This window comes from Dermacentor silvarum, chromosome 5 (assembly GCF_013339745.2).
Source record: "Dermacentor silvarum isolate Dsil-2018 chromosome 5, BIME_Dsil_1.4, whole genome shotgun sequence".
Lineage (NCBI taxonomy): Eukaryota > Metazoa > Arthropoda > Arachnida > Ixodida > Ixodidae > Dermacentor > Dermacentor silvarum.
In genome coordinates, this window is record NC_051158.1 from 25,817,525 (window position 1) to 25,845,485 (window position 27,961).

Consider the following 27,961-nt stretch of genomic DNA (forward strand, 5'->3'; position numbering starts at 1 on the left):
AAATCCATCAATCAAAACAATGCAACAGTGAAAAGATGTGCCGACTCACCAAAAAGTCACGTGCTCGGCACAAGGTGTCAGCTGGAACACCTGTCTTAGGGCTGAAGCTATCCTTTCGGTAGAGGACGTCACTGCAGCATGTGAAAGGAGAAGTATTACTATAACCTTACTTTTTTTTACAATAAACTGCTTACACGCAGACCACGCTATGGGCATACAAAACAGTCATAACAAGCTAGTTAAAGGGACAGTAAAGAGAGAAAGTTCACAGACATTTGAATGCCAAAGCATTACGACTTCTCTAATTAATTGGTTGCGTCCATGTTACGTGACGTCATACATTGTCACGTGTCCTTCACCAACACTACCTGAATCCACCTTGCTCCAATTTATAACAACCTTAATCCACTTTGCTCTAATTTGTACCATCCTTAATCCACTTTAATTTACCTTCATTTTACTTCACATTATTGCACTTTACTCTAACTTGTTCTAACTTTAGTTCTCTTTTGCTACTGACGTCATACAAGACGCTGATGACGTCACTGATGATTTTTTTTTTCGTACCGCTCGTTGCCTACAATGCCGGCTTTTCTGCCTCATGGGACATATGTTTTCGCATTAAAAATAAGCTCAGCCGTAGTACAGTGGAATCTCGTTGATGCTTTTTTCAACAAAATGCGAAAAAAAAAAAAAAAAAACGTAACAGCTCTCAATGGCTGTTAGTACAGTTATCGGACATCCTGGTGCAAGTACTGTGACCGGGGATGGCGCATGTACACGTATATAATTAAGGGTTACGTACTAGGTTCCATGAGTGGCCCCGTTCCACTCTTGATGTGCTTCACCACATAACGCGGCTCTATTACGGCAAGGCTGACTGAAGAGAACAACCAATCATGCAACGCATGCAAGACCCTTGCCTACCCCAAAATAAATGAAGCCCTGCACTCGGCGGGTTTGGCCCAGCGTGTGCGTTTCCCATTCTGTCTCGAGATGTGCTCTCCATCAGTGAGAACGGAGAAGACATTACTTAAGCTCTCGACATTCACACTGCTCACTAGATTCAAGGCTTAAGAAGCCCGTTGAAAACAAAAATGAAAAATAAAGAAACACACATGAAAGCTTTCAGAAGCCGTTTCTCAATTTCCTTCGCTCTCACCTCTTGACCACCCAACAGCCTTGCACGAGCAGCGCCACCTGCTGCAGAAACCGCACGACAGACGTTGCGTCCGACTTCGGGGGCAGTGCCGACATGAGCTTCGCAAAATCCACAACCTTAGCTAGAAAAACAAACAAAAGAGAGTTTTAGCTAAATGCTGATGCGCCACCATTACAACTACTATTCCAATCACCCAAAAGCTTCGAGCGTGCTCAATGATTGCCACGGTGCAAACACCTGGCCAAAGGCTTAGCCAGTACACCCTAAGCTGGCAGCTGCCTGAAAGCGTGGCGGTTCAACCGGCAAGGGAATCACAAGCAGTACATGGATTTGACTAAATTTCACCTACTGGCTGCAAACGAATTTGACACTTTGCAAATTGATCATTAAAAATATATACTGCATTATAAATGCAGCAGTTTGCAATACTGGTAACAGTTAAGAGGGAAGCTTTAGCTCGGGACCTCCTATCTAACTACACGGGAAAGGAGAAATCGTTTTTCTCGGCAACCACTGCACCAAATTTGATGAGGTTTGTTGCATTTAAAAGCAAAAGTTGAAATCTAGTGACTCTTGGTTGCAAATTTTCGATTCAGGTCGTTAACTTTATGATAAAACTTGCCAACAATTGCAAATTTTTCAGAAAACGAAACTATCGAGTTTACAACTAACTCAGCGATGAAATACAATATCACAATTCTGTAAATTGCACCTAATAAGTAAATCTAAAGCGGACAAAATTTATATGTTATACATGGCTCTCAAATAGACCACTAACTTCTGAGTAGAACTTTTGCAAAACCCTTGTAAACAATGTAACAAATTCACGTAAAGTATAAATTGACATATCAAATTTGTCCGCTTTGGATGCTCTCATGGATGCAGTTAACAGAACTGCGATGTCTGTTCTAGGTACAGCGCTACGAATTTGTAAACTTCATGGTTCTAATTTTTTCAGATGTACCAATTTTTGAAAATTCACTTAAAAATTCAGGCCCTAAATCGAAATTCTGCTTCCAACAGTCACTAAACGTTAACTTTCTCTCTCAAGTGCAAAAAATTTAATTAAGATCGGCCCAGTGGTTATCTCAGAAAATCGTTTCTGCGTTTTACATGTACTTGAATAGGCGGCATCGGAGTTGGACCCAAGCTAAAGCTTCCTCTTAAGCTTTAGTGGTATGCTAAAACACTGCCAAAAGAGGTGATTTTTTTTTAATAAGATGCAAATATCAAGCATGCATTCCCGCTCAACTTCCAAAAAAGGGGCTCACCTACCAACCTTAAAATTTGAAAAATATAACTGCCAAAACTAAAACTACAAAGATAGGGTGAAAAATACAAAAAAACTCTTTCCCCTACTCAGGAAGTTGACCATTATACTAAAAGAGAAACTCACTGACCTTGTTCTGCTAATATCAAAAAAATTCTGAATAGTAGCAGTTATTTCATCCAAGGACTCAATAATGTTGGATTCGCCGTTACAAATTTTCACATATTCGCACAGCTGCAACCGTTACAGAAATGTCAGAGGGACAAGCACTTGGGAACAAAGCCCAACAACAACCTACCACTCATGAGAACAGCCTTGATCTGGTCCTGGATTGGGAGCCTGCTCAGTGCGTGCATCGAGAGCTCCTGCGAACTTTTGACAGGAGCCTTTGTGCCAGTGCTGCAAAAATATACATAAAAAAAAAGGAAGAAAACAAGGGATGTCTCGTAAAATGAGTAGGAACAGGAATGTATGATGATGATAAGCCAAAGATCAACGCTTTCAGTGGGGCGTAAGGAAGTGAAGATTCCTTTGGCATATCACACATTAACTTAGGCAATATTTGCAAAATAACAACACATTCAATCATCACAAGCCAAGGCAAGATGGCACAGCATCCAAGGACCGGGCAAGGCACGGCGCGTTTAAAAGTGAAGTGCCGTGAGTGCTAAAATGCCGGCACCAAAAAAAACGAGACAGCTTTTCAGTTTTGTTGACAGAGGGAATAGCAATGGTTCCCATTGCAAATGGCACAGTATGCTTATAACACTTGAAATAAGAAAAACAAAGTGGTTTCAGATTTGGTGGCTGCCCAGTGTTGAATATCATTTTATTGTTGACGGAAGCAAAGCTGTTGAGGCTAAACACTTTGATGCAGCAAAATTAACTCCATGAACACGCTCGCTGGCGAGAGCATTCTACAGCGAGCATCACTAGCTCTTCCCATGCGACAGCCTGCGAATGACACCAGTGTCAAAGTGCACTAGCTCAACGTAACGCTAAATTTGCTTGTCTGGCAGGGTATTAGACTATAGACTACGACTAGCAGGTTTTGACATGCGCACCCAAACAATAAGTGTCAAGTTTACCACACTAAAGATTAATGTGGGAGCCTCTTTTGTGCTTGCTTCGGTTTTGCCTGGCTTGTTCCTTGCGAATTCTCCGAGTAAATCTAGCTACAAAAGTTGAGGGCAATTCATAGCAGCATGATTTGCCAACAATGCACTGCAGTTCAGATGGACGTAATAAAAAATGTAAGAGAAAGCCTTCCTGTGCCGAGCTCCAAATGTCGGTTCACACTTGAAACAAAACTGATTTACAAAATCTAATTTTTACGTTTACATTTTATATAAAACATGAGAGGAGCTCACCAGCACTTACCTTTGCTTCAGCAATTCCAGCAAAATCCGAATGTTTCTTCAGTTTTCAGCATATCTTAACAAAGGCTTCCATCACAGAATTCATGGGACCGGGTGGAGAGTTCGAATTGTTTTGCTTTCCAAATAGCCAATAGTAGACAATGTGCTTTTACCAAACTATTCTTTGGCGACTTAACTATTCAATTAATTCATTCATGCGTGTATTTCTTCAGAACGCCTTACAATACTAGCACAAAATGGGCGGCTATGGCTCTAGCTACGGGTCCTACCAGAGGATGTGTATAATGCACCAAACTAGGGACAAGAACACAAAACAGAAACCACGCACTTCTCGATGACGAGGTCCTTGAAGTAGTCCTGAAGCGTCTTGGGCAGCTCCGACTCGTCCCGGTCCATTTGCGGGCAGACGAGCATCGCCCTTTCGACGCCGGACATTTCGGACTGCAAGCAAGCACGACAGCGTACTTAGTGAAATGTTCAAACAGATGCATTCGTGCCGAATAAACCCCATCAATAAGCTCTGGCTCTGAGGCACTTCCGGTTTCTCCATGCAAATACATGCGAAATGCAAAAAATGTGTGAGGACGCCAGACAATCTTGCAGTTCCCCGATGCCGGGCTTCCCCGCATTACACACGTGATGGGGAGTCGGTGTTGTAGTTACACAGCTACGACGAGATGGTGAAAGTGCTCTAGTGCTAGCACCACCCGACGGCGTGGATAACTTGGATGCGAGAGAAAGCTGCTCTCTCCTTTTAAGCTGCAGGACACTGGGCCTTTTAGCAGAGTGTCGCTTACGCTCCCCTCTGCTCACATTTCACGTGCTTGGGTGGCTGCAGAGAGCGGTATTGGTGTCGCTTTTTTGACGAGCGCATTTCCCAGAGACGCCATCAACGCGCAGGCAGCTTTGACTGTAAAACAAGAAAGAAACCAAGTAGACGAGCCCTCACGCTTCACTCATGCGGCTTTGTAGCAGAGCGTGGGCAGCGTTCGACGTTCCACCGCCAGTATGAGCGTTGTGTGCTCGTGCACCGGCACTCCCGCTGAGTGGCCACATGCAAATGTTGGAACACAGCAATTTCTTCGAGCAGACCTTAAACACTCTGCAAAAAATGTCTATTATTATCCACAGACTGACTGCGTGCTAGTCTGTGCACTACGCAGAGATGTGCAGTGAAACAGTTTTCGTTCAGCTTCGGAGCACATCACTGGAAACAGGCAAGCACGATCACTCGGACACGTTTCGATTTGCGAACCCGCGAATGAGTTAAGCCTCGGACAGAGTCCACTACGAGCGAACATACTGTATTTACTCCAACGTAGGCCGATACTTTGTTGAAAATAATGTACGACAGTCGGAGATTGGCTTAGACTCAAGGATGTGGTTTGGTCACAACTGCCAGACACTGGGTGTGTATGTGTGTGTGTGCCAATTCAGGCCAGCATTGGACGCAGTCTATATATCGACATCTAAGGAGACAGCTTCAAGCCCAAGATTGGAAAGCATCAGGAACTGTCTGGATGGTGCCTTTGCCAATGACACCACCTCGTGTCAAGGAGACAAAGCTAAGAAAAGCCCATATAGCTGCATTTTAACACTTCACGTGTGTGAGCCTGAATGAACAACACCATGTCGCTTACATTAAGCACATAAGAAAGCATGACTAAGTTTTTCTGTGAGCAGACAGCCTTCCTGTCAAGTTTCCTAGCCTTCTGCTCAGCCGCCCACTTGTTTAGACAGCAAAGTAGCCTGCATCGTTTTTCACTTTCATGCTTTCATGCAAGTACCGCACGAATTTTTAAAATTAGTTAATTAATAGCAGAGATATAAATATTTGAATTGCCAGGAACCAATCATTTCAGGAGGCTAGCACCACCGCCAAAGATTGAATAGTAGATAGTTGATTCGCGAATCGATTCGTCTGAACGTTCACTATTCGATTCGATTCAGTGATATTCGAGTATTTGCACACCCCTAAAGTAAGCAACAACAACAACAACAAAAAAAGAAAAAGCTAACCCCAAAGTTGTGATACGTTGCTTCCACCCATGGCTCGCTTTCCTGCTTCTGATGGATGAAACGGAATGACTTCTCACGGGCCTTCTTGGCTCGGTCCGTCTCCTGGTTGGCAAACCGTACGGTGACTGCCTTTGGTTCGTCGACCTCTTCCTCTCTTCAGTGGCTGCATAAACATAGGGACAAGGGCATGGTCATAAATAAATTCGCAATGTGTGCACAGGTGTTGCAACTGTTTTTGCAGACGAAAGTTCGAGGGTCTACGAGACTCCCGAGGCCCTGACAGAAGCATTTGCAAGGACCGACTGATTGACTTATTGACCAACTGACAGGCTATCGACCCATCAATGAATCCACTCTAGCTTGCACATCTTTCCGTCCTTTTTGAAATGCATTCCAAGTATACTGAGGTAATTGACCAATCATCTGACTGGCCAATTAGTGGGTAATTGATTAATTGACTCATTACTGACCAACTGACTGACCACTTGACAGATGATTGACTCAATGGCAAATTCACATGTAATTGGCCAATTGACTGGTCAATTGGTGTTATTGGCAGAATAACTTGTGAATTGGTGTGTAATTTACGCTAAATTATTTTGGGTAAATTATAAATTTGTGGGCTATTGACTGATTGACCAGCTGATTGACAGATCATTGATTAATCGACTGATTGAAATGACTGACAGAATGGTGGTTTCACGTCATAAGGAAACCCAGGGGGCCACGAGAGATGCCGTGGCAGAAGGCGTTCGATAAACGTCGACCACCTGGGGTTCTTTACCGTGCACGAGAGTTTTGCATTCGGCCCCCACCGGAATGCAGCTGCTGCAGCAAGTATTCGAACCATCAACCTCGTGTTCAACAGTAGATCGCCACAGCCACAGAGCCTCTGCAGTTAGTTTGCAAGGACTAAGCCAAAATTGCGTCTGACAACTTGATAATGAAACACGGTCGTCCACAAAAAGCAAACTTTTTTTTTTTTTACAGCATGCAAGCGACAAAAAGTACATATAAAGCTTACTAAATTAACCAGCACCAACCACTACAAGGCTGCTAACCAGACAGCGTTGGCTTGGCGTTTTAAGTGTACCACATTAGTAGTCAGATGTCCAAACAAGATCCACGGTGCTCAGCCGTAAATGACGTTCAATGACTTCCTTTATCACTCTGTGAAGTCTGTTTCTAAAGGCCTTAAAAACGTCTTTTTGATGTTCAAGCGGTTTCAGCGGTTCCGAGGACTGTCACTAACTCTACGTGCACAGCTTCTTAACAATCTTACGTCCAATAATGTTTACAAGCTACATATTTGTGTGACGAAATTTCCTAGATTATAATGTTTGCTTGAATGCTGAATAAAAGCCAATGAAGTATGGGACACAGCTGTGAGCCAGGAGTTTAGGAAGCATCAATGAAATGCAGCGCACCTGCTTCAGCTGCCTTGGCCTTCTTGTCCGACTGGTCCAGGTGGGGAAACGACGGCATCATCTGCACGATAGCACTGAGAGGAGACAGGTGAAGTTCACCTGGGGAGAAAGAGGGATTCAGTTGCTGCACAACAATAGCACGAGCGCCTTAAAAAAAAGAAGAAAGGGAGAGAGAGAAATGAAAAAAAAAATCATCTAACAACGTGGATGCACATTCTGATGTGGGATGCACGCATCCTGGGCACGAATACTACAGCAATACTGCGTGCTGCGATAGAGTGTGCCGACGCTTGTAACCCGAGAAAGTCGAGCGCAAACCACACAAGGACGTTGAGAATAACGCAGAAGCACATAACTGGACATACGCCGACTAACAACTGACGATTAGTAACTGGAAACCTTGCCCATACGTGTACCACACACCGAATGACGGCACCACAAAACTATAGGAATTCATTCAATGGCTCAAAATTCGGATAGCAATGTAGTACTCATACACGTATGTATTTTTTACCGAAAAAGAAATCATTATAAGTCAGTGTGGATCCTGTTTTTTCAGTGTCATCCAGTTGGTGCTGAATCCTCTGTGCACCATCAACCAACATATAGCTTGCTTCAAGAGTCTTTTTCGAAAAAACTGTCTGCAAGAATACAATTTGTTATAAAGAAAAGCCGCGTGCAACATGAAAATACCTTCGCTATATCCAATATTTATTATAAGAATGCATGCTAATATCAGCAAAAGAATTAGTTTTATTAGGTATATCTGTGTCCATTATGTCGTGGTTTGACTAAATAACCTGCCATTGTATATTAACCCACATTCCAAGAATAACCGCCATTTAAAAAAAAATATGCCTATACAACCAAACTAAATAACACCATACAGCCAATATTTAAATCATTATAAACAAAGCATGACACAATTGTCACGCAACACATGTGTTGCCTGATGCTCTTTGGCCATGCGCCCCAAAGCACCAAATTCATCATGCCACAATTGTCAGCACCAAGTAGATATCAAGAAACAATCTTGTGCATGGATTATATAAGGATTCTTTTCCTTCGATTATATTTCATTTTAACATTGGTGTCAGAGAGCAACCGATACTGACGAAAGCAAAGACCAGGGGGGCTATTCTGTAAGAGTCCACCTAGCGGACTGTCCATTTCGGCCGCTGCTGATTGGCTGGAGCTGCCCCAGTGAGGAGGAGACGGGTGCCCCCAGCCAGTCTTCTTCTCGCTTGTACAGCTGTAGCCAATCAGCGAAAGCCGAAATGGACAGTCCACTAGCTGGACTCTTTACAGAATAGCCCCCCTGGTGTCATTCCAGCTGATGACGAAATACAGCCCTTGTAGAGGAAAAATTTGTTATTGTTGGAAACCTTGACTCATACAAAATTCCTCAACACTCAGTGGCACCAATACATGCATGAGAAAATACAGCAATTATGCATCAAAAAAAAAACTAATTCATCATTATTTCTTGCCATGGAGATGTACAAAAAACAGCAATGAAATGTGTTTTTTTTTTCTCTTCGAAAGACGAAATATTTATTTGACAAATTGAAATACAAGATGGACATAATTTCAGCTATAACTTAATAGTATAGTAATTAATAATTGGTTTGTTAAACTATTCGCAACTGAATCTTCATTGCAGCACATCAGAAACTGAAATGTGAGCTTTAAGCTCCCCACGTCTAAATCAACTGGAATGTGAGCTTTGTTTTAAGCTCCCCACATCTAAATCAGCATTTCGAGCCATTAAGCTCAGTGTAGCTTATACGATACGTTGGGCAAAGTTAAACATAGCATGCAGTCTTCCTCACCACTGATCCGGCGCATAACTAAACACCATCAAATGAAAAGTCGTAGCTTCGGGTCACATAATAAAGAGAGAGATGAAAAAAAAAAAAGAGCTCAAACCTGGCCTGAGAATTCCGACGGCGTAGTTTTCAGCAGAGCTTGTCGACTTTGTTGACGTCAGAAGCTGCCTGTCCATCATGGTACTGTTTTCGAAGAGGCAAAGAAATGTACACTGAGTACAATCTACACCACAGAAAATGATCAAGCAAAGCTCGATAAACTTGTAAACCAGCTAGAGCGGGAAAAAGTTTATGAACAGCAAAAATATTAAGGGTCATCATCATTATCATTCTACTTAATGCCCACTGTAGGACGAAGGCCTCTCCCAGCGATCTCCAATTACCCACTGCTAGCGCCAGCTGACCCGACCTAATGCCTGCAAATGAAAAATTTCTTTAGGAGACTCTATGGGTTCCTCCGTATGGACACCATTTTGAATAGTGTAGGCAAAATACACAAAAATAGAAAGCAGCATCAAAACAAGCCTAAGATGGCGGCCGCCAGTCACCGCATTCGCACCCATTGCAAGTGCGCAAACTTCGAACATATTTGGCCACCTTTTGGACAATTTCGCACCCACCCTGGTGCGTACAATGCTGACTTTTAAATATTTTTTTAGTAAATTTCACTTTCAGATTTCACTTTCGGATTTCACGGAGAGATTCTTCAATGTATAAACTTAGCGAAAATGCATTTCTCAGGAAATTTTTATTTCTTTATTTTTTACCATTTCAAGACCCGTCGCCCCCTTTAAGTGGCTGGATGGGCGCTTCCCAAGTAGGCCAGACATAAAATAGTTGATGTTGTCATATCTGACATTCCTATCGAGAGTGCTCGCATGGAGACAACTTTCTGCAAACCTTGGCAAAACACACATGAAAAACTCAAATCTTTTAAACTGTCTTGCAGCAGTATGCATTTCATGTTTCTGAAGATGCAAAAAAAAATGCAACGAAACGAAATTTTCAATGGACAGAATCAATTGTCACCTTGAGGGGATAAAGAGAGCAATGTGCAGTCGCTTTCGTGAGCAATGTCTGCAACTGAATGATCTCTTGGCACAAAACGCACATAGCGAGGTTTTTGAAAAGGTGGTCAACCAATCTAGAGCGATGCAACATTTTCCTTTAATGGCAAGCCCCCCAAAAAATAAGAAATGGAACACAAAAGGGCAAAAAAGTCAATGCATGGTCACCTCTTGAAAACTGGCTTTTGATCAGCGGAACGGTCACCACTGCCGTCTGCATTGGCGGCAAACTGCTCGCCACGCAGCCTGTCATAGCTCGGGTCATGCGTGTTGAGGGCGAACTCTAGCTCCACCTGGTGGCAACAGCACGTAACAGCAATAAGCCTGTGCTCTACACACTTTGACAACAAATATGAAACAGACATGCCATGCAGTCTTTAACAAGTGTGCCTAATTAATAGTAATTTAATTAAATAGTAATTAAATAGTAATTTAAATTACTAATAATAGTAATTTAAAACCACCATTAGTAACACACGTTTTTCATACATGGGTATTTAGAATGATGGCAAAGTCCATAAAATATAACATGGAACACAACTAGCACATGCCAAGCAGCAACTGAAGCAATCGGAAAGAAAAAAAAAAAAGACAAATGAAAGGATACTGGTTTGAGTGAGTTGGTAGTGTTTCACGACGGTAGGCTTTTGCACACAAACTAGGGGACGTTGACAAGAAACGAGACGGGCATAAGCGTCACGCAACAAAAAAAGAAGACACTGTCTGATCTCTGCAACTAGCACAGCAAAACGCTGTACGATAATCCGATCTGCCAATCACCGGCAGCACCCCGGAAAATGTTGGAAGGTTCCGCAACATAGGCATCAGTTTTGTCACTTGCGAGCTGTCTACATGCAACTGATAAAAAAAAACAATGTATAGCAGTTGGCGCCAATGCAGTTTTCTGTGCTTAGACTACCATACTGTTTCTTTTACTCATTCACAGGGACTGCATTGATGAATTGTGTGACTAGTATGACTAAAGCATGCTTTAAGAGCCTGACTTGAGATGAAGGGTGACAAGGATGTCCTCACCTCAACTCCCATCTGTCCATTTGCAGTTCGGCTGCGAGCTTGCTTATGGCTATGTGCCAACTATGTCTGTTTAATACCGTTCGGTCTGCTACTGGTTTGGGAAGTCACTCAGTATCTATAAAGTAGCAATGGCACAGGATTCTCATGTACCACCTGTTCCACAATCCAGGTAAATACAGGCAACCAATGCTACTATCCCTCAGGTGTGTACTTCTGTGTTGGATGTGACAGCCGACCATTTGCAATGCTTCACTGTCATCTGGTGACCACTTTGAGTCAACTGTAGGCAGGTATTCAGTCGTACCAGAGTTTCTCATGGGGGCACCCCTACCTAATGTGAAGATAAGGCAGCTAGGGGTATTGTAACCAACTACCATCAGCCAGACGGTATACCTTGTGCTGTTTTGGCTTGACTCTTGCGGCAACGCATTGGTCCTCATTGTAGGAGCGGCCGACCGGCCGATGCGGATACTGGAGGAGGTAGAGGTTGTCGGCCAGAGCCTTTGATATGTACACGTCCAGCTGAAACAAATAACCATTGACTGATTAACGATTGATTGGGTTTAAACATCGCAAGGCAACAACGCCCAGGGGGCTATGACAGACGCCGCAGTGGAGGTTGCTGGATAAATTTTCAGCACCTGGGGTTCTTTACTGTGCCCTCCGAAGCTCAGTATACGGGCATGAATGAAACCTGTGACAGCCACATAATGGCCCAGCAGCAGAAAGTCATGGCAACCGAGTCAAGTGAGATGGGTGAAACAAACCTAACAACAAACACACAAACAATAGTAGAAGGCAGAAGGATGACAGCTTGCAAGCGATGGCTACCAGCCACTGCCACCTGTCTTGTGGGTTGAAATGAACGGATCTTCACTCGCCTCTAGTGCTTATGTTGCACCGTTTATACTCACCAATTAAACATTTCATGCTGTAATACCACCTCTACTGGCAAGCAACGAGAAAAAGCAAGAATTAGTGAGGCCACGGTGATGAGAGAATGATAGGAACACGTGACTTTAGATCTACACGATGCAACAGACGCTACACGATGCAGAAGACGCGAGCGTTGGTGGTAACAAACGTAATGTGAAATAGGGCGCTAGCACCTATGTCACGAACACCTCCATGAGAGAACAACACTAGCGAGGCGAGAAGATGAGTTTTCACCTGATTTTGGGGGAATAATAACAAGAGGTTGCCGCTTCGCTGCTAGCGAGTGCTCGTGCCAATATAATGTCACGGCGTCGGAAGCGTTCCGTGGCAGTTTGGTGCACTAGGCTCAGACGCGAGTGCGCACTTGAAAAACTGACCACCCGCACACTACCCCGACACATTTCACGAAACTGACAAACAGTACGCATATTTTTAAAATCAATTTATTCTATCTAGTGACGTTACCAACTGCTACAAAGTCTACGAACGAGCTAATCTAAACTGCCCCTCCCGACGTATCATCGAACGCAAGGCCATTGTCCACACAAGTATTTACAAACTTACGTGACTAACGATTCCAAATGACCATTCCTTTGAATTGCGCTGTCGAAACTTCGAGTTTGTGCGCCAGCGCAGGAAAAGAACGTCGGTACCGGATTACGCCGACGCTGCAGCAGCATACATTTCGATTGCATGTTTCAACGCTGCGTCTTGGCATTTACGCAGTGAAGCGCTGACCTGCAGATTGAGCGCATTTCGATACAACGCAGAGCTTCCAGTACAGTATTTAATATTCTCACAAATATGAACTGTCCGAAAAGCTCCCCAACTTTTCGAGCTGGAAGTCGCGAGATTCCGAGAGGCACGCGCGCCATGTGTCACCAGAGGTTTTCCTCGTGAACGCAATCAACATATCGTGTCATCGAACGAAAGAATAACGAGGTTTAGCGAACATTCGTCGTGCTGAAAGAGGTCGCAAATTGGGAAATTAAAATTGTTACAATACCTCTTGAACCACTTCGTCATCGTCGTCTTTGCTGCTCCCGGCAGCAGAAGCCATGGAAGCCGCCATACTGACCAGTCAACGTTGCTAGGCGAGATGCCGAGTTTGTCCAAGCTCGGGCGAAGTCGATCGCGGTCGGCTCGGGCGCGAGGTGGTCTGGTTAAACTTGCCTACATACAACGCGGAAAAGCAAATTTATAATGTCGAAAAATCAAGGTATATGTAAAAACGCTGCACTGGCAACATTCTTGCGACCAGCATGCTCTTGGTTCCATTGAGAGGCTGCGGGACACTTCAGTCATGGGCGTCTTTCTGCTTCTTTCATCGAGCTCGTTCACCGTCCTGCGTTCTTCCCCGTCTCACGGGCATACTGAAGGTCCTTTGATGTTAAGGAGCATAGAGCTTTCAAAGGAACATTAGTTCATTGGATATGTATCAGTGCTACACGGTCGCCAGGTGGTCTCCGCTGAAGATTTTGACAGAAACCGCAACGTACTCTAAAACGCAAAAGTGACGGAAAAAAAAAGCACACACACACACACACACACACACACACACACACACACACACACACACACACACACACACACACACACACCGATAACCAAATGGCCGACAAAAGGTGCCCAAAACGTCTGCGTTCACCCATGACGTTAGCCAAATAGCATATGGCACTCATTTTGCTCACGAGGGTTGCAATGTGGACTTGTTGGTAACGCATCTTGGAGGGTTAACGGCAGCGCGATTAAAAGTACGAACTGAACTTCGATAACACTGTTGGAAGTTAGCGCCGTGTCTTTTGATCGCGCTACCGTAAACCCCAAGACCCATTTTGCGTCGGTGTTGCCGATAGTGACAGGCCGTGCGGGCGCTGTTGTACCGGCGCATTCATCACTGAGAATGCGTGTGTCACGAAAGTGTTTAGTGCTTATAAACTTCTATTGACCCTTTTCGCGGCGATCCCGTGGGCGCTGCCATGTTTGATCACGTGGTGACGCGTCCATTGCTTGCCTCAACTGCCTCCGTTGCCTCCTTGTTTACAATGCAAGTGTATGACGCCGGCGCGGCTTAGAAAACCTCTGTTTTCGGAGATATCGTAGACGGTGACTAGGTGGACGGCACGAAGCTTTGATCACAGCTTCAGAGAACATGCAAAAGCGCTTTCGGAGCTGATTAAGCTATGTCCAAACGGCGCAAGCAGCGTATATTATGCTTGTTCTACTAGCTACTAGCATATATTATGCTTGTTCTACATCTGCTAGCGCGTCCTTGACTGATTCAGACATCGCTGATGAGCCTTCCGAAATCCAACATGTCCTGGCATGTTTGATTGTCGTAATGATCACAGAGCTTGCTTAAGACATTTTCTCACATGTGTGCCTTGGTTCATTCATGTTCTGATCTGCTTTGCAAAAATCTGGTGTTTCCCTTTAATATATATTTTGGATTTCACCTTTAAAGTAATTATTTAAGTTTCAAAAATGCATATGAGACTGTCATACAGCTTTTTGTAAGATGTTTTTGACAGATTTAAAAGATCTATTAGTAATGCTCAGAATGAAGAGAAAGATAGGACTGTTCAACCTATCATTGGCTACATTACAGCCCTTTTTTGACACAGGTGACAAGCATACTGCGGTCAAATTTCATTGTTAACACTGGCAAAAGCAAGTGCTAATGAACGAAGGCCATATATGCAACTTCATAATCTCATTTTAGTAAATCTAGGATTAGTACAAGATAAGGAAAATAAAACAAACTGCAGCAAAGCAGTGTTATGTAAGATGAAAAACCACCTTTTTTTCAGTAAAGTTGGAATAAGGAAAACACACTCCTTCTCTGAATTATACTTCAGCCATGTCCTCTCATTACACACATAATTAACACCCTTGCTAGGCTCCAACATTTACAACAGTAATAAAATTTATAACATGCCAACTGTGCTGGTAAGCTTTATGAACATTTTTTGGGACAGTAGATAAAAAATACAGTATATAGCCACAGCCACTGATCTCCCTAACAATGTCCTGCTTGCTGGTCATTATTGTGCTTAAATTTTAAATGAAGCCAATGGTGTCGCTATTAGGCCCGGGTTTTAGCTTCAACTGTGCATCTGGTGTTTCGTTTGCACGGTCAGCAATTTCAAGTTATGTTGCAGTAAGCAGTCCCTCCTCATTGCACTTGGTGTATTTTGTCCAGTCTCCCAGTCCAAGGCCCTCCAGGACGCTCAAGGGCGAAGCTTCTGCAGCACTGCCTACACACAACCCAGCGACACCTCGAACAGCAAGGCATACTATGGTGAGGATAATACTCGACCACTACAATTTTTACATACTTGTTTCCTTACGTAGCTGCAAGTGAAGTGGCATATATTATCGTGGCAACTGTTTAATAGGTCAAGCATAATAAATGTCACTCAGTGAACTGCACTTGGACACTAACATTTATGATCATGGCAACCATCTAATTAAATACTGAAACATTCATATTCGTCCGCAGCGGTATGAGTTTCCTCAGGGTTTGCATTAAACACCAATTATCGGCCAATAATCCTTTTTCAATTTTTCTTTTTCATTCAAATGACACAATAACTAGAAGACCAACAGGTTTTTCACAATTTTCTATGCTCTTTATATGTTCGATCGGTCACAACGAGCCGTGATATATGAGCTCAGTATATTTTGCCCACTCAATCTAAAAGGCTTCTGTAAAACATCTCTCATTGAACTATGCTACAGTGGCCTCTTCTGTGTTAGTTGTTTTGTACTTCTACCTTTCCTGCCTGGGCCCAGATGGGCCTGCAGTATTTAGCAAATAAATAAACAAACAAAATTAAGTGGCACTAGCAAGCTCGTGTGGATGGCAGTTTTATGCCCCCACAGTTTTTAAGTTCACAAAAGTGTGAACGGAAACCGTCGTGAGCAATGTAATGACCTAAAATTAAGCATTATATTCTTCATAGCTTGCACAAGAGTGTATGCTACAACAATTAAGTACTTTGTTCTGCGTACGTGCTTTGTGTCATGTTGGTCGCTCATGCACCTGTTACAGCGCGTGATATTTTGCAGCCACAGCCAGCAGAAGACGCACCTGAAAAGGCCTGAGGCATGAAGTATGGCGTTACACAATTACAAACTGCGACCTAGAAGAAGATAAAGACTCTACGGCAATTCCATCAACGGCTTTTTCAAAAGGTTGCTCATCTCGAAAATGTCATAGAAGATTTATCTGACAATCGCATTCTAGGAAATGAGGATGTCGCCATATTGCAGAGTCTTGGTGGGGCAAAAAAAGACTTGCTCATGCGTCAACTGCCACATAAGTCTGGTGCCAGCAATGTCACCCGCTTACTCGCCAGAGCTTAGGCCGTTTGCACTGACTTTGGATTTTTATTCCCCTAGAGCATACATATATGTACGAGCTGTTTTCAACAGATGCCTCCCGCATCCAAAGACACTGTGTAAATGATATCAATCCATTGATAGGGCTGCTGACTTTTCAAAAGAGGCAATGACTGCATTGGCTATCAAGGTAAAGCACGGCTCTCCACATTATGCAGTCTGGTTGTGGATGAGATGGCCATTCAAAGAAGTAGTGTGGGATGGGAAAAGCTTCCATGGATATGTTGACATGGGCATTGATGTCAATGATGACAGCTTTCCAGTTGCCTAAGATGCATTTGTTTTAATGCTTGTTGCAATCAATGGCAGATGGAAGCTGCCGACTTTCTAGTGCCTTGGCTGCAAGATGGACCTGACTGAGCTGGATGCTTCTTTTTCACATCCAGTGACAAAAAAAGCTTTTCTTTGCCATGTTGGATCCCTGTCACATGTTGAAGCTACTGCGGCACACCCTGTTTGATAAAAAGGCTATTGTGATACGAACAAACAGTTCATATTGTTGAAACACATTGATGAGCTGCATGAAATCCAGTACACAGAGGGCCTACATTTGGCAAACAAACTTAGACAAGCACATATTACCTGGGAAAAGCCAGCCCATGAAAGTCTCATTGTTGGCTCAAACGTTTAGTCAATCGGTAGCAGATGCTCTTAGTGACTGCAGAGCTCAAAAAAATTCAAAATTTTCAAATTCCTTGCCAACAGAAGAGTTTATCAGACATGTCAACAACGCATTTGGAATTTTAAATTCAAGACATCCAAGGCAAGAAGAATAGAAAGGACCGCTGTGTCCTGAAAATGTGGCTCCTGTCACTGCGTATGTCAAAGAACTTATGGCCTACTTTTGCTCGCTTAGGGAGTCTGCAGCTGGTAAACTAATGACAGGGACCAACCAAAAGACAGGCTTCATTCGCTTTGTGGTGTGCTTAGACAACCGTCTATACAACCACTTGGTTACAGAAAATGGCCTATTGGCATATCTTCCGACTTCCAAGCTCAGTCAGGACCACCTTGAGTTACTTTTTTTGCTGCAATAAAATCATTTGGGGGCTGCAATGACAACAGCAAAGCAGTTTGCAGCAGCATTGAAGCGTCTGATAGTTCGTAATGAGGTCAAGGACATTGATGGCGGAAATTGCTTTCTATTGGAACACATCGAAATTCTCTTTGTACGCTCCTCTGAAAAAACCATACTCCATCGATGTAATTAACCTGCCCTAGAGAAGCCCTGCAGCCAGTGAACCACTCAGAGAAGCAATTTTACAGGATCATGGTTACTCTGCTGACCCAGGCAGGGTGTCTGAGCTTGGGTGCCTGTGGCTCGCAGTACTGGAAGAATTGCTACACAAGTTTTCTCGTGGGTGAATTATGTTCATGATGGCCCACACAATTAATTCCTTCATCCATCAACTTCAGCTGTCCCACCAGGTTTTATGTTAAGGCATTTGTTTTTTGAGCGGCTTTGTAAAGTGCATATATTGTTCAAGAGCGTTGTATGCAGATGTCAAAATTTTATAGAGGGAAAATGTGATACCTTATTGTAAATTCTGCAAGTACATGTTTGTTGTCTTGCTGAATGCTGTAGCTTGAATCACCTGCATGCAAATTATGCTTAAACAATTGTTCTGTTCAGCCCAAGCTAAACAGTGTGGACAATGACGGTAGGTTAGCTGGCCTACCTTTCACTAGAGCAAACTGTGTGATGACATGGACATGCTGTGAATGCTCTCAATGGATTATGTGTGAGCTAGGTATACGCTTGAGGATGACAATGTTTTTTTTTTAATGTTTATCCTGTATGTCTTTTACCTGACCTTCGTGGAAATTTGCCACTGCCACCTGGAATACCGTTGGTGTTACTATTTAAATAATTTAATGTGCTCACTCTGTTCACTTGAACTACAATAGCCTTTTATGATGCCAGATTCACTGTAACCACAAACATTTGGTGTATACCACTCAATAAGTGTTTTAAATACCATGAAATATTCATTCATTTGAGGTTCACAACGTAATAGAGCCATCGCGTCCTAATTTTGCGGTGTGTTGGCTCAGCTTCGACGGTGCTAACTTTTTTGTAGGTATGTGATACAACATAAGCTTTGTTGTACATTTTACTTGCAGCAAAATGCATTGTATTTTAATGTTGACATACTTAGTTTGTAGGTCTCACCTCACATCAATTCTTTCAACTTTGACTTTGTGAACTACCACTTTTTTTTCAATTTCTGCATATGTATTGCTTACTTTTCTGACAAGCACAATCACCGAAGCCTTTTGATATTTGTGAGGACAGCGCAGATATAAATATTATACAATTACAGCCCTGTATTGAAGGCGTTGCATACAAGGCATTGTAAACATGCAAAACTGCAGCTACATTCGAGGACAGCTGATCCCATTGACCAGTTTTATTAAAGGTATCAATACTACGTGTGATATAGTTTACTTTGTATAACATTATTATACTAATGCCCTGTGGCATACAAGTATGCTAATACTGATACCGAAGAGCAGTGGCACAATAAGTTTTCCTACTTGCTGTCTATAATTTTCTTTTGTGTATTATCTTTGCAATGTACTTCATTTAAATCATAAATGTGGCTTCCTTCAGTATTTGTGTGAAATCTTCTGGATTCTATAGGTGCAATAAACACTGAATAAAGAATGAAACAATTACTGTTGTCATAAAAATGTGCTTTCCCTAGTACAAGTACACCAGCAACACAATGAATCCACAAGTGCAAATGAATGCTGCCATTTTTCCCTTGCCGCTATGTATTCAGTTTTCATGCCGTTTCACACTAGCAGAGGAAGAAGGGTCCCCCTGGCAATGTTTGATTCTAGGACATAATTATGCTGTGGGGCTATACTTGCATTCGGAAACAGCTGAATAAACTCTAGATAATGCACAAATCCCGTCCATTTGCTTTATTATATAACGAAAATGGATCCCTGAGGCGCGTCTCAACAGCGTCGTCGCACCACACAATCTTGCAAAATAGTACACGTAAATCTGAATAAACGGCGATCACTTCGGCGTTTAGAATGCAGGCTAATGCTATTTATTTCTCTCAAAATGAAACACGCCCACCAGAGCCATTTATTAAGCGAAAATGCGACAAAAAAGTGTCCTTCAAAACATCTCGTTTCTTCCTAGGTGCAAGACAGCGTGACAAAAATTATTTCTCTCAAAATAAAACACGCACACCAGCCTTTTATTAAGCGAAAATGCGACAAAAAAAAGTGTCCCTCAAAACATCTCGTTTCTTTCTAGGTGCAAGACAGCGGGACGAAAAATTAGCAAGATAATACGCACCACAGCTTAAGGTGCACAACGGCTAATTTGACGAAACTTGAACACGTAGGAAAAATAGACCACACTCGGGCGTCTGGACGGGTTTCGAGCCGCGAGCGCTGGCAACTCCACTAACCGCGGTGGTAAGCGCAAGTGACGCCTTGAAAATTTTCTGTCTTCATGAGTCAGACGCCCCAGTCTTGCTCCACGTTTCAAGGCATCGCATTTGAAGCGAAGAACGACGCGCGCAGTAGCAGAAAACCACCACCCGCATACGGGCCTCCAAGCCTGTGACGGCAGGTGCCACTAAAAGTTACCACGTACCAAACAATCACGAATGTTCCGGCAACCTTGTGGGCCTATTCCGCCCCAAAAGGCACCGCGCACGGGGCCCCTGAGAGAAGGAGGGGTAGCTTCAGAGGAGGTTGGCTTGCCGAGGCTAGCGGAATCACGTGACACTCCCTCCTAGTATTTTTTACCTGCATGTTTGCCTGCTTCCAGCGCTTGTTTGCCACCAACCATGAAGACCAGTACGTGGTTCGCTGCTTGGTCAGTTTCAGTAGAGTGACCGTCGTCTTGCCAAGAAAGCCATCACCACTTCTGTCTAGCTCGACACCCTTACGAATCTCCATTTCGTCCAGGAATACAAGGCAATCTTTTTCGATGTCAGACATCGCAGCCGCTTTTACTTTCATCTTGCTTATGATCTCAGTCAAGACACCGGGCTTAAATGACAGGTGCTGTAATCTTCTGCAAAGCGTTCTGCGTGACGGAAGAGGGTTGCCTTGTTCTAAAAGCAAGTCCTATCCAGCAGAGCCGCAGGTAAACTTGAGCTGCAACGTTTTCTTTATAGTTTTTGCACTCGGCTATAGTTTCTGCACTCGGCCTTTTCGGCTTTTTCTTTCCCAGGCAGTCTTCTGATTCTCGTTCAATAACTTTAGCTTTTTGGTCAGCGTAGCGAGGCTTTTTTCCAGCCGCTTTGTCTTTCTAGTAGCTGTCTTCAACTTCTTTTTCACTGACAACAAGCTTTCATGCAATTCAGCGTTTTTCTTTTTCATGTCTTGCAGAGCCTTTCGTAGCTCACATGCCGAAAGCGAGATGTCTTCAGTGCACTCACGCTTAACTGCAGTTTCTCCCAAAGAGGAGATACTATCTCGACTGACTTCTGCGGTGTCGTCAAGGTCATCTTCTTGAGCAATACTTGAGGAAGGGTTGTTTTCCGTACCAGCAAGTACACATGCGGCAGGCCGCCTCGCTGGAGGTCTTTGCTTAGGCCGAGCTGAAATGGAAAAAAAAAAAGAAAGAAAACATTCGTTGTATTGCGTTCACGAAAGATTGCGGATATAATATGCCACAGTACAATTATTACTCACGTTGAAATTCAAACAGCGTGGGCAGGGCTGTTGACTTTAACAGACGGCGCCCATCCTGTCGATTTGCCTCGTACTGGTCTGCTTCAAAGTGTTTCTAAGTAAAAGTAAAACAACAAAAGTGATTATTGACCTTTAAACTGTTATGAAAAGTTGCCTTGTAAAGAGAAGCCATTACAGTGCTTAAAAATAAATTTGCGCAGAAGTAATGCTGTATTACCTAGCTTCACACGTTTCGAAGAAATGCACTGGCTACAACAGGCACCATGCAAGAAAGCACCGAAACATTTTGGTCCCATGATGCCCCTTAACTCTACTACACCTGGGCATACCGTGCACAGGCATTTAGAAACCGTCACAGTACCCACTACGATCGGGAATGAGCACAAATGACCATCGGCTTGCGAGCACCACGCTACAAATATATACAAGTCTTTTAAAAAATCTGCTATGTAACGTAACACCCTGAGGTCCGCAAGATATCTGCTGAGAAATCAGAGAAAATCACAACGCTTCTCTTGCCACGTACACAACAGCCGCTCTCCCCAGACAAAGCACTGCCTCCTTTAGTCCCACATAACCAGTCCCGAAAAAAGAAAAGAAACAAGAGACACACACGATGTGTGCTTCCCGTGAAAAAGGAAAATAGGTGGTTTACGTGACGATTCGTAGCTAATGTAAGGCTATTTCGCGGCTAAGCATCTTCGTCAGTCCTTAAAATAAGGGTATAGACTGCGCCGATCAAAACGAAAAACGCCTATGCGACGCGCGCTAGCGAACCATACGCTACTGGGTGATTCCAGAAGAGATCAACACGGGTCCAAAAATTCATATTTTAGATTTCATTCAACATTTTATATTTTGTGGGCATATCACTCGGTAGTACGTAAGTGAACTTGCATTCTTTCAGAAATGGATACTTTAGAAGAAAAAAAATATCGAAATTCTTCAAGTTGCAGGCTCCATTTACATGCACCGGGCCTTCTCGCAAATTCACAACAATGTCAAATACAAAATATTATGGCTACAAAGAATGCATTTTCTTGTGTAAAATGTATACGTGAAGTAGAGTCAGCAAGCCGTTGTTTGAGGCTTCTGTGCAAAACGGAAGTGTTTTAGAAAAAATTCTTAATTTGCTACACTTTTCGAAATTTGCTATATTTACGAATTTTTATCTACTAAACTAATGAATGTAGCCTTTTGAAATTTGGTGGGCTATGAGACCTTACCCTGTTCAACGATTGTGCTGAATATTGTTGCTGTAGCACAAATTTCCATTTTTACAGACGCCCGGCTGCGCAGCCGGGCGTCTGCTCTAAGGCATGATCGGGAACTTCGCGTGTTGGCGCGGTTTGAGCTTATCACGAACCGAAAATGACGGCCCGATCATTAATACTTGCCAGACGCTCAGGTACATAACCGGACAGTCGCAGTTTGGCGCCTTCTCGTCGCTACGTTCATGTGTATGACTTCAGGTTCTCATGTTATCATGGAAGATGTTGGGGCACTGCTCATTGAATTGTGTGTCCGTGTATCTGGGCACACGGTTGATCACATAATCCTGGATCGGCAATGAGTCATCAGTCAGCATACCGCGGAGCAGAAATAAATCCTCTGTTAGGGTATCCTCTGAGAACAGCACGAACAGCTTGCATCGCATACATAAGCCGCTGCTGCTGCGTTCGTCGCCGCGCGTCAAGTTCTTCTAGCTCTTCATCGTCTAACAAGAACTGCAGGATGGTGTTTATCGGCGGCGCCATCTTCAAAAAAGTTGTCGCAGTTTCACCTGAAAGGCGAAGCATCAATTGCGATAGCAAATTTGTAGAGAGCTATACGGAGTAATGATAGTAGCTTTATCAGCTGTATAAACTTCGACATGCAGCAGCACCGGCAACACGCAGAACTGTTGTCGACGCCGTCGGCGTTTTGCCCGCGTTCGCACAAAATGCGTGCGGCGTTGGTGACTGTTCTGATATAAATAGGCACTTGGTGCCGCAGCTAAACGTCGCTTCTCTTCCCTCCCCCTCCCCCCACGGCCTTTCGTGCGTCGGAAGAAGGCGCGTTTGCTCTACATATATGGTGATTGTAAAGGAGGAAAGAGACGCCTACTTCTGCAGCCCTTAAGGGAGCACGGCGCAGAACGCGCGTTTGTTCTCCGCCGTGCGTTCACTCCCCGTGAAAGCGCGCGTCCCTCGCGCCCTTTTACTCGCACATACAGCGTTCGGCGCGCGGCGACGATTTCATCTCCATTGACGTCATACGGAACCTCACGGCGACGGCGACGCCGACGGCAGAAATCTGCTTTGGAGTGTCCATATAATTGCTATCGCAATAAAAGCGCGCGCAATGCGATAGCGGTCGCGGAAGCAACACAACATTCGCCAGACGGCGCGTTCGTGCGCCCGAAAGCAGTCGGCGAAAAGCGCCGTTAAGCTCCGAAGGCGTCGCACTCAAGCGCACTCGAGCGTGCTCCTTTGCAGTTCGGAGCGCGCTAACTTAACGCGGCCAATGGCAACCGCTCGCTGTGATTCAAGATGGCGTCGCAGCGAGAAAGCGGTGGCGCGGGGCGGTCAATGGATGGCACCACTCTGAAGTCTGAACCCACGAGGAGGTCGTGCCTGAACCATAGAATCATAGAGTTTCTAAATAAATAATACGAAACTTAATGCATAGAATAAAGAACCAACTTTGCCCTGAACGGCGGCGCTGGCATCGAGGCACCCTATATAATGCGTGCGTCTAAATGTCGTACAAAAGTTTTGTTTCCTTCCTCCATGCGTACAAAAATTTCTCACGTGACTCGATCCTAGGCACCTAGGGACACGATCATTTAGGGACTTTTGAGCACGACCTACTGAACTTTTGAGAAGGCGCGATGGTGGCGACAAGCGACGACGGAGCTGGTTCAGTGTGAGGAGTGCAAACGTTGGTATTATTTGGACGAGACGCGCTCAGTTGTTTCTTTATTATATTCTAAAGTTGGTTCTTTATTCTATGACGCACTTCACCAGTTTAGCCGACGCCGAGGAGGCTAGCTTCGCGTGCAGGTCGTGTGAAGAATTTAAGGGGGCTGTGCGGCGGATGGAAGGGGAATGGGCAGCCAGTGTGGAAGAGCTCAAAGGGGAACTGAAGGTGGAGCGAGAGCGGCGAATTGAGCTCGAAACTCGGATCGGCGAGTTGCTTCACATGGAGGGGGTCGAGGCCGTCCTGGTAAAGCGAATAGCTGGCGAGCTACAAGAAGAACGGGAAAAGCGGGCCGTGCTGGAAGAGCGGGTGGAGGCGCTAATGGTACAGGCGGCGCGTAATCCCGGGTCAGCTCAGGCGGGCGGCGGGGACAGCGCGGAGACTCAGGCAGAGGCATGCCATGAGAGCAGGGAGGGACGCCTAGGGGCCGTTGAACAGCAGGCGAGAGCCGACGGCAACACGGCGGTTCCACAACTCTACAGCGAGGTAGTGCGGCAGGCTTCGGGTGGGAAGGGACGAACGGCAGGGAGCACATCGTCACGTGTCAGTGGCGCACGGCGGGTGGAGAACCAGCTAGCGCGAACTGGAGGACGACAATCGCAGGCGGGAGGCAAACGTGTAGAGCGAAGGGTCCTAGTGGCGGGGGACTCCAACGTAGCTAGGGTTGAGGAGGGCGTCCTTACAACAGTGAAGGCAGACACGGGCGGGTGAGGGTGGAGGCCCAGTCAGGGAAGTGCATGGTTGACACAATGGCAAAAGCTCAGAAGGTGGTATCAGACAACCTGGAGCATGAACATCTGGTCGTTATCCATGCTGGTCTCAACGATGTGCTGAAGGGAAGGAGCCAGAACCTAAACAGACAGTTAGAGGTTGGGTTGCGTAAACTCAGAGAAACCTCTGCGAATGTGCATGTGACCATATGCACAATCCCACAGGTCCGGGGCCAGGCTAGCGGGATGGAACGGAGTGTGCTTGAGGCTAACCGGGTCATTAGGGGTCTGAGCCGACCACTTGGGTACGGCACAATGGAGGTAAACCGGGAAGTGTACGAGTCTGGCCATAGCCTCCTCTATACTTTTCAAAAGTTATAGAGGAGGCTATGGTCTGGCTCCCACCCTTTTGCACAGGATGGCATTCACTACAATGGTGCCACGGGCGGCAGGGTAGGTAGTAGGATAGGGCGCCAAGCTACGGCTTTTTTGGGGGGACCCAGAGCCCTAAGACCACCAGTGTAGACGAAGACGGACCCAGTTTGGCCCCAAGATTCAAGAAACATAGAATTGGTAGGAGAAGAAATAGACGTAAGCACCAGGGGCAAGGTCATTCTGACATAGGGTACATCAATATGCAAGGTGGCAGGAATAGGCTGAAGTGGGAGGAGATAGACGAGCAACTAAGGCAGGAAAAGCTGATTGTATACGGGTTTGTGGAGACACCTCTTAGGGACATGGAGCAATCACCCTGTAATCCTGACTATGCATGGGAATATTGCAATAGAACAGAGGGCAGCAGAAAAGGGGGTGGAATTGGTGCATTCATTCATAAAAGTATGAATTGGCAAAGGGTCAAACAGGAATGCAAGGAGCATTTATGGCTAAAAGGGAAAGTTGCAGGAGAGCAGACACTCCTTGGCTTTGTATACCTGTGGACAGGAGCAAATGCCTAAGAGGAAAACAAAAAAATGCTGGAAAGAAGGGTGCGAGATTATTATACTAGGAGATATGAACGCACACATAGAAGACTTGGACGGGTACACAGACTCAACAGGCAACATGATGCTGGATATGTGTGAAATGCATGACTTAGTTGTATGCAACAGTACTGAGAAGGGCACATAACATGGGAGGTAGGGAGCCTGCAGTCGACGATAGATTATGCACTAATGTCACATAGGATGCACGATAGGCTAAATGTAATGAGCATAGATGAATATGGCTCCAGAAGTCTAGGTAGTGATCACAAACATATTAAGGTGAGTTTTAGAAGGGAAATGAAAGTAGGTAGGAGGCAAGATGAACAACCAGGTGGGATATTTTACTCGGAAAAGCAGCTTGAAATAGCAACCCAGCAAATTGAGGAAGTAATTTCAGAGGATACAAAAACAGAATGGACATATGCAAATTTAACAGGGCTATTTGAGCTAGAGCTTACTAAGGTACGAGTCAGGACAAAAGGGAACAGAAGACGTAAGCCCAAGAGCTGGTGGGATGAGGAGGTTAAGAAGGCCATAGAGAAACGTCAGGAAGCATCCAGGGAACACAGATATTCAAAGCAGAGGGGTGAACCAGAAGCTGATGTAGGCAGAAAATGGAATAACTGTAGAAGGGAAGCATCCCATTTGATCAATGAGAAGATCAGAAGAAAGGGGAGCCAATGGTTGTCAGAAGTAAACAAAAAGGATAGAAAAGCAGCCAAGAAATTTTGGAAACATCTCAACTCCTTGAGTAATAAGACTAGCCTAGAGCAGAGGTTTATAGTTACAGCTCAAGGTGCTCGACTAGAGGGAGATGAGGCAATGGAACATATAAGAACAATGATGACAGAAAAATTTAAAGAACGAAACATAGCATGTGCTCAATCAGGTGAGGATGGACTAGTCAGTGCAGTGGCTCCACTGGCACAAAGCGAGTGGGAAAGGGCAGAGAAGAGGGTTCCTAGTAGCACGTCGACAGGTCCTGATGGCATCCCAATTATGTTGATAAAGACATTGGGCCCAAAATCTAAGAAAGCATTAAGAGAGGCAGTGAGCAAAATGATAATGGACGGTAAAGCCCCCGACGGGTGGAGACTGAGCAGGATGAGCATGATATATAAGGGAAAGGGGGACAAAGCCGACATAAACAACTACCGTCCCATAACAGTGACGTCAGTGGTTTACAGGGTGGTGATGCAGATTATAAAGGACAGACTGCAGGCATGGGTGGAGGGCGAGGAGGTGCTGGGGGAACTACAAAATGGGTTCCGGAAACAAAGAAGGTTAGAAGATAATCTAGTTCTCATTGACACAGTGTATTGAAATAGCAGAAAAGGAACACAGGCCCCTATGGCTTGCATTTCTGGATATCAAGGGAGCCTATGACAGTGTAATCCAAAAGGATTTGTGGGACATACTGGGCACTCTAGATGTGGAAGATGGAGTAAGAAATCTTTTAAAAGATATCTATAAAAGTAACAAGGTGCTCATAAAATGGGAAAACAAGGTATCTGGGTCTATAGAGATACAGCAGGGGCTTAGGCAGGGGTGCCCTCTGTCACCTCTGTTGTTCATGCTGTATTTACAAGGATTAGAGAAAAAATTAGAGAGGAGCGGACTTGGCTTCAACCTTTCCTATTTCAAGCAAGGAGAATGGATTAAACAGTCATTACCAGGACTGATGTATGCGGATGACATTGTACTTATGGCTGACATCAAGGAAGACTTGCAGAGATTAATGGACATCTGTGGTAAAGAGGGAGATAGCTTAGGTTTGAAGTTTAGTAAAGAAAAATCGGCAGTCATGACTTTTAATGATAATCAGGGCAGCGAGCATAAGATACAGGAGGTTACGCTGGAGGTAGTGGATAAGTACAAATATCTTGGAGTGTGGATAAACAATGGGGCTGAGTACCCAACGGAACATGAAAAATATGTAACGACTAAAGGTGTCCGTCTGAGTCTTTATCCATTTTTCCGTAAACTTGGGTCACTGGGTAATCCATGGTATAATGGATAGAGTACTGGGGCTGCTCTGCTGAGGACGCCCAGTTTGAAACAAATAGGTCACGAGGTATGGGCCGCTCATCAATGACAAAAAAAAAAAA

The 27,961-nt window shown here is 44.5% G+C and overlaps 1 protein-coding gene across 1 annotated transcript in view; it reads right to left on the reverse strand.

Moving 5' to 3' along the window:
* LOC119453119 (DNA-directed RNA polymerase III subunit RPC5-like) overlaps window positions 1-13,278 on the reverse strand; it is a 28,408-nt gene extending 15,130 nt beyond the window's left edge. Inside the window, exons 1-10 of the mRNA XM_049667866.1 lie at window positions 13,131-13,278; window positions 11,582-11,710; window positions 10,322-10,446; window positions 9,187-9,269; window positions 7,258-7,356; window positions 5,831-5,982; window positions 4,140-4,252; window positions 2,731-2,831; window positions 1,163-1,283; window positions 50-131 (exon numbers count right to left, since the gene is read on the reverse strand). Coding sequence (XP_049523823.1) covers window positions 50-131; window positions 1,163-1,283; window positions 2,731-2,831; window positions 4,140-4,252; window positions 5,831-5,982; window positions 7,258-7,356; window positions 9,187-9,269; window positions 10,322-10,446; window positions 11,582-11,710; window positions 13,131-13,196 — 1,071 coding nt within the window. The 5' untranslated portion in view covers window positions 13,197-13,278. The remainder of the gene's footprint in view (window positions 1-49; window positions 132-1,162; window positions 1,284-2,730; window positions 2,832-4,139; window positions 4,253-5,830; window positions 5,983-7,257; window positions 7,357-9,186; window positions 9,270-10,321; window positions 10,447-11,581; window positions 11,711-13,130) is intronic.
* Between the last annotated feature and the right edge of the window lie 14,683 nt (window positions 13,279-27,961).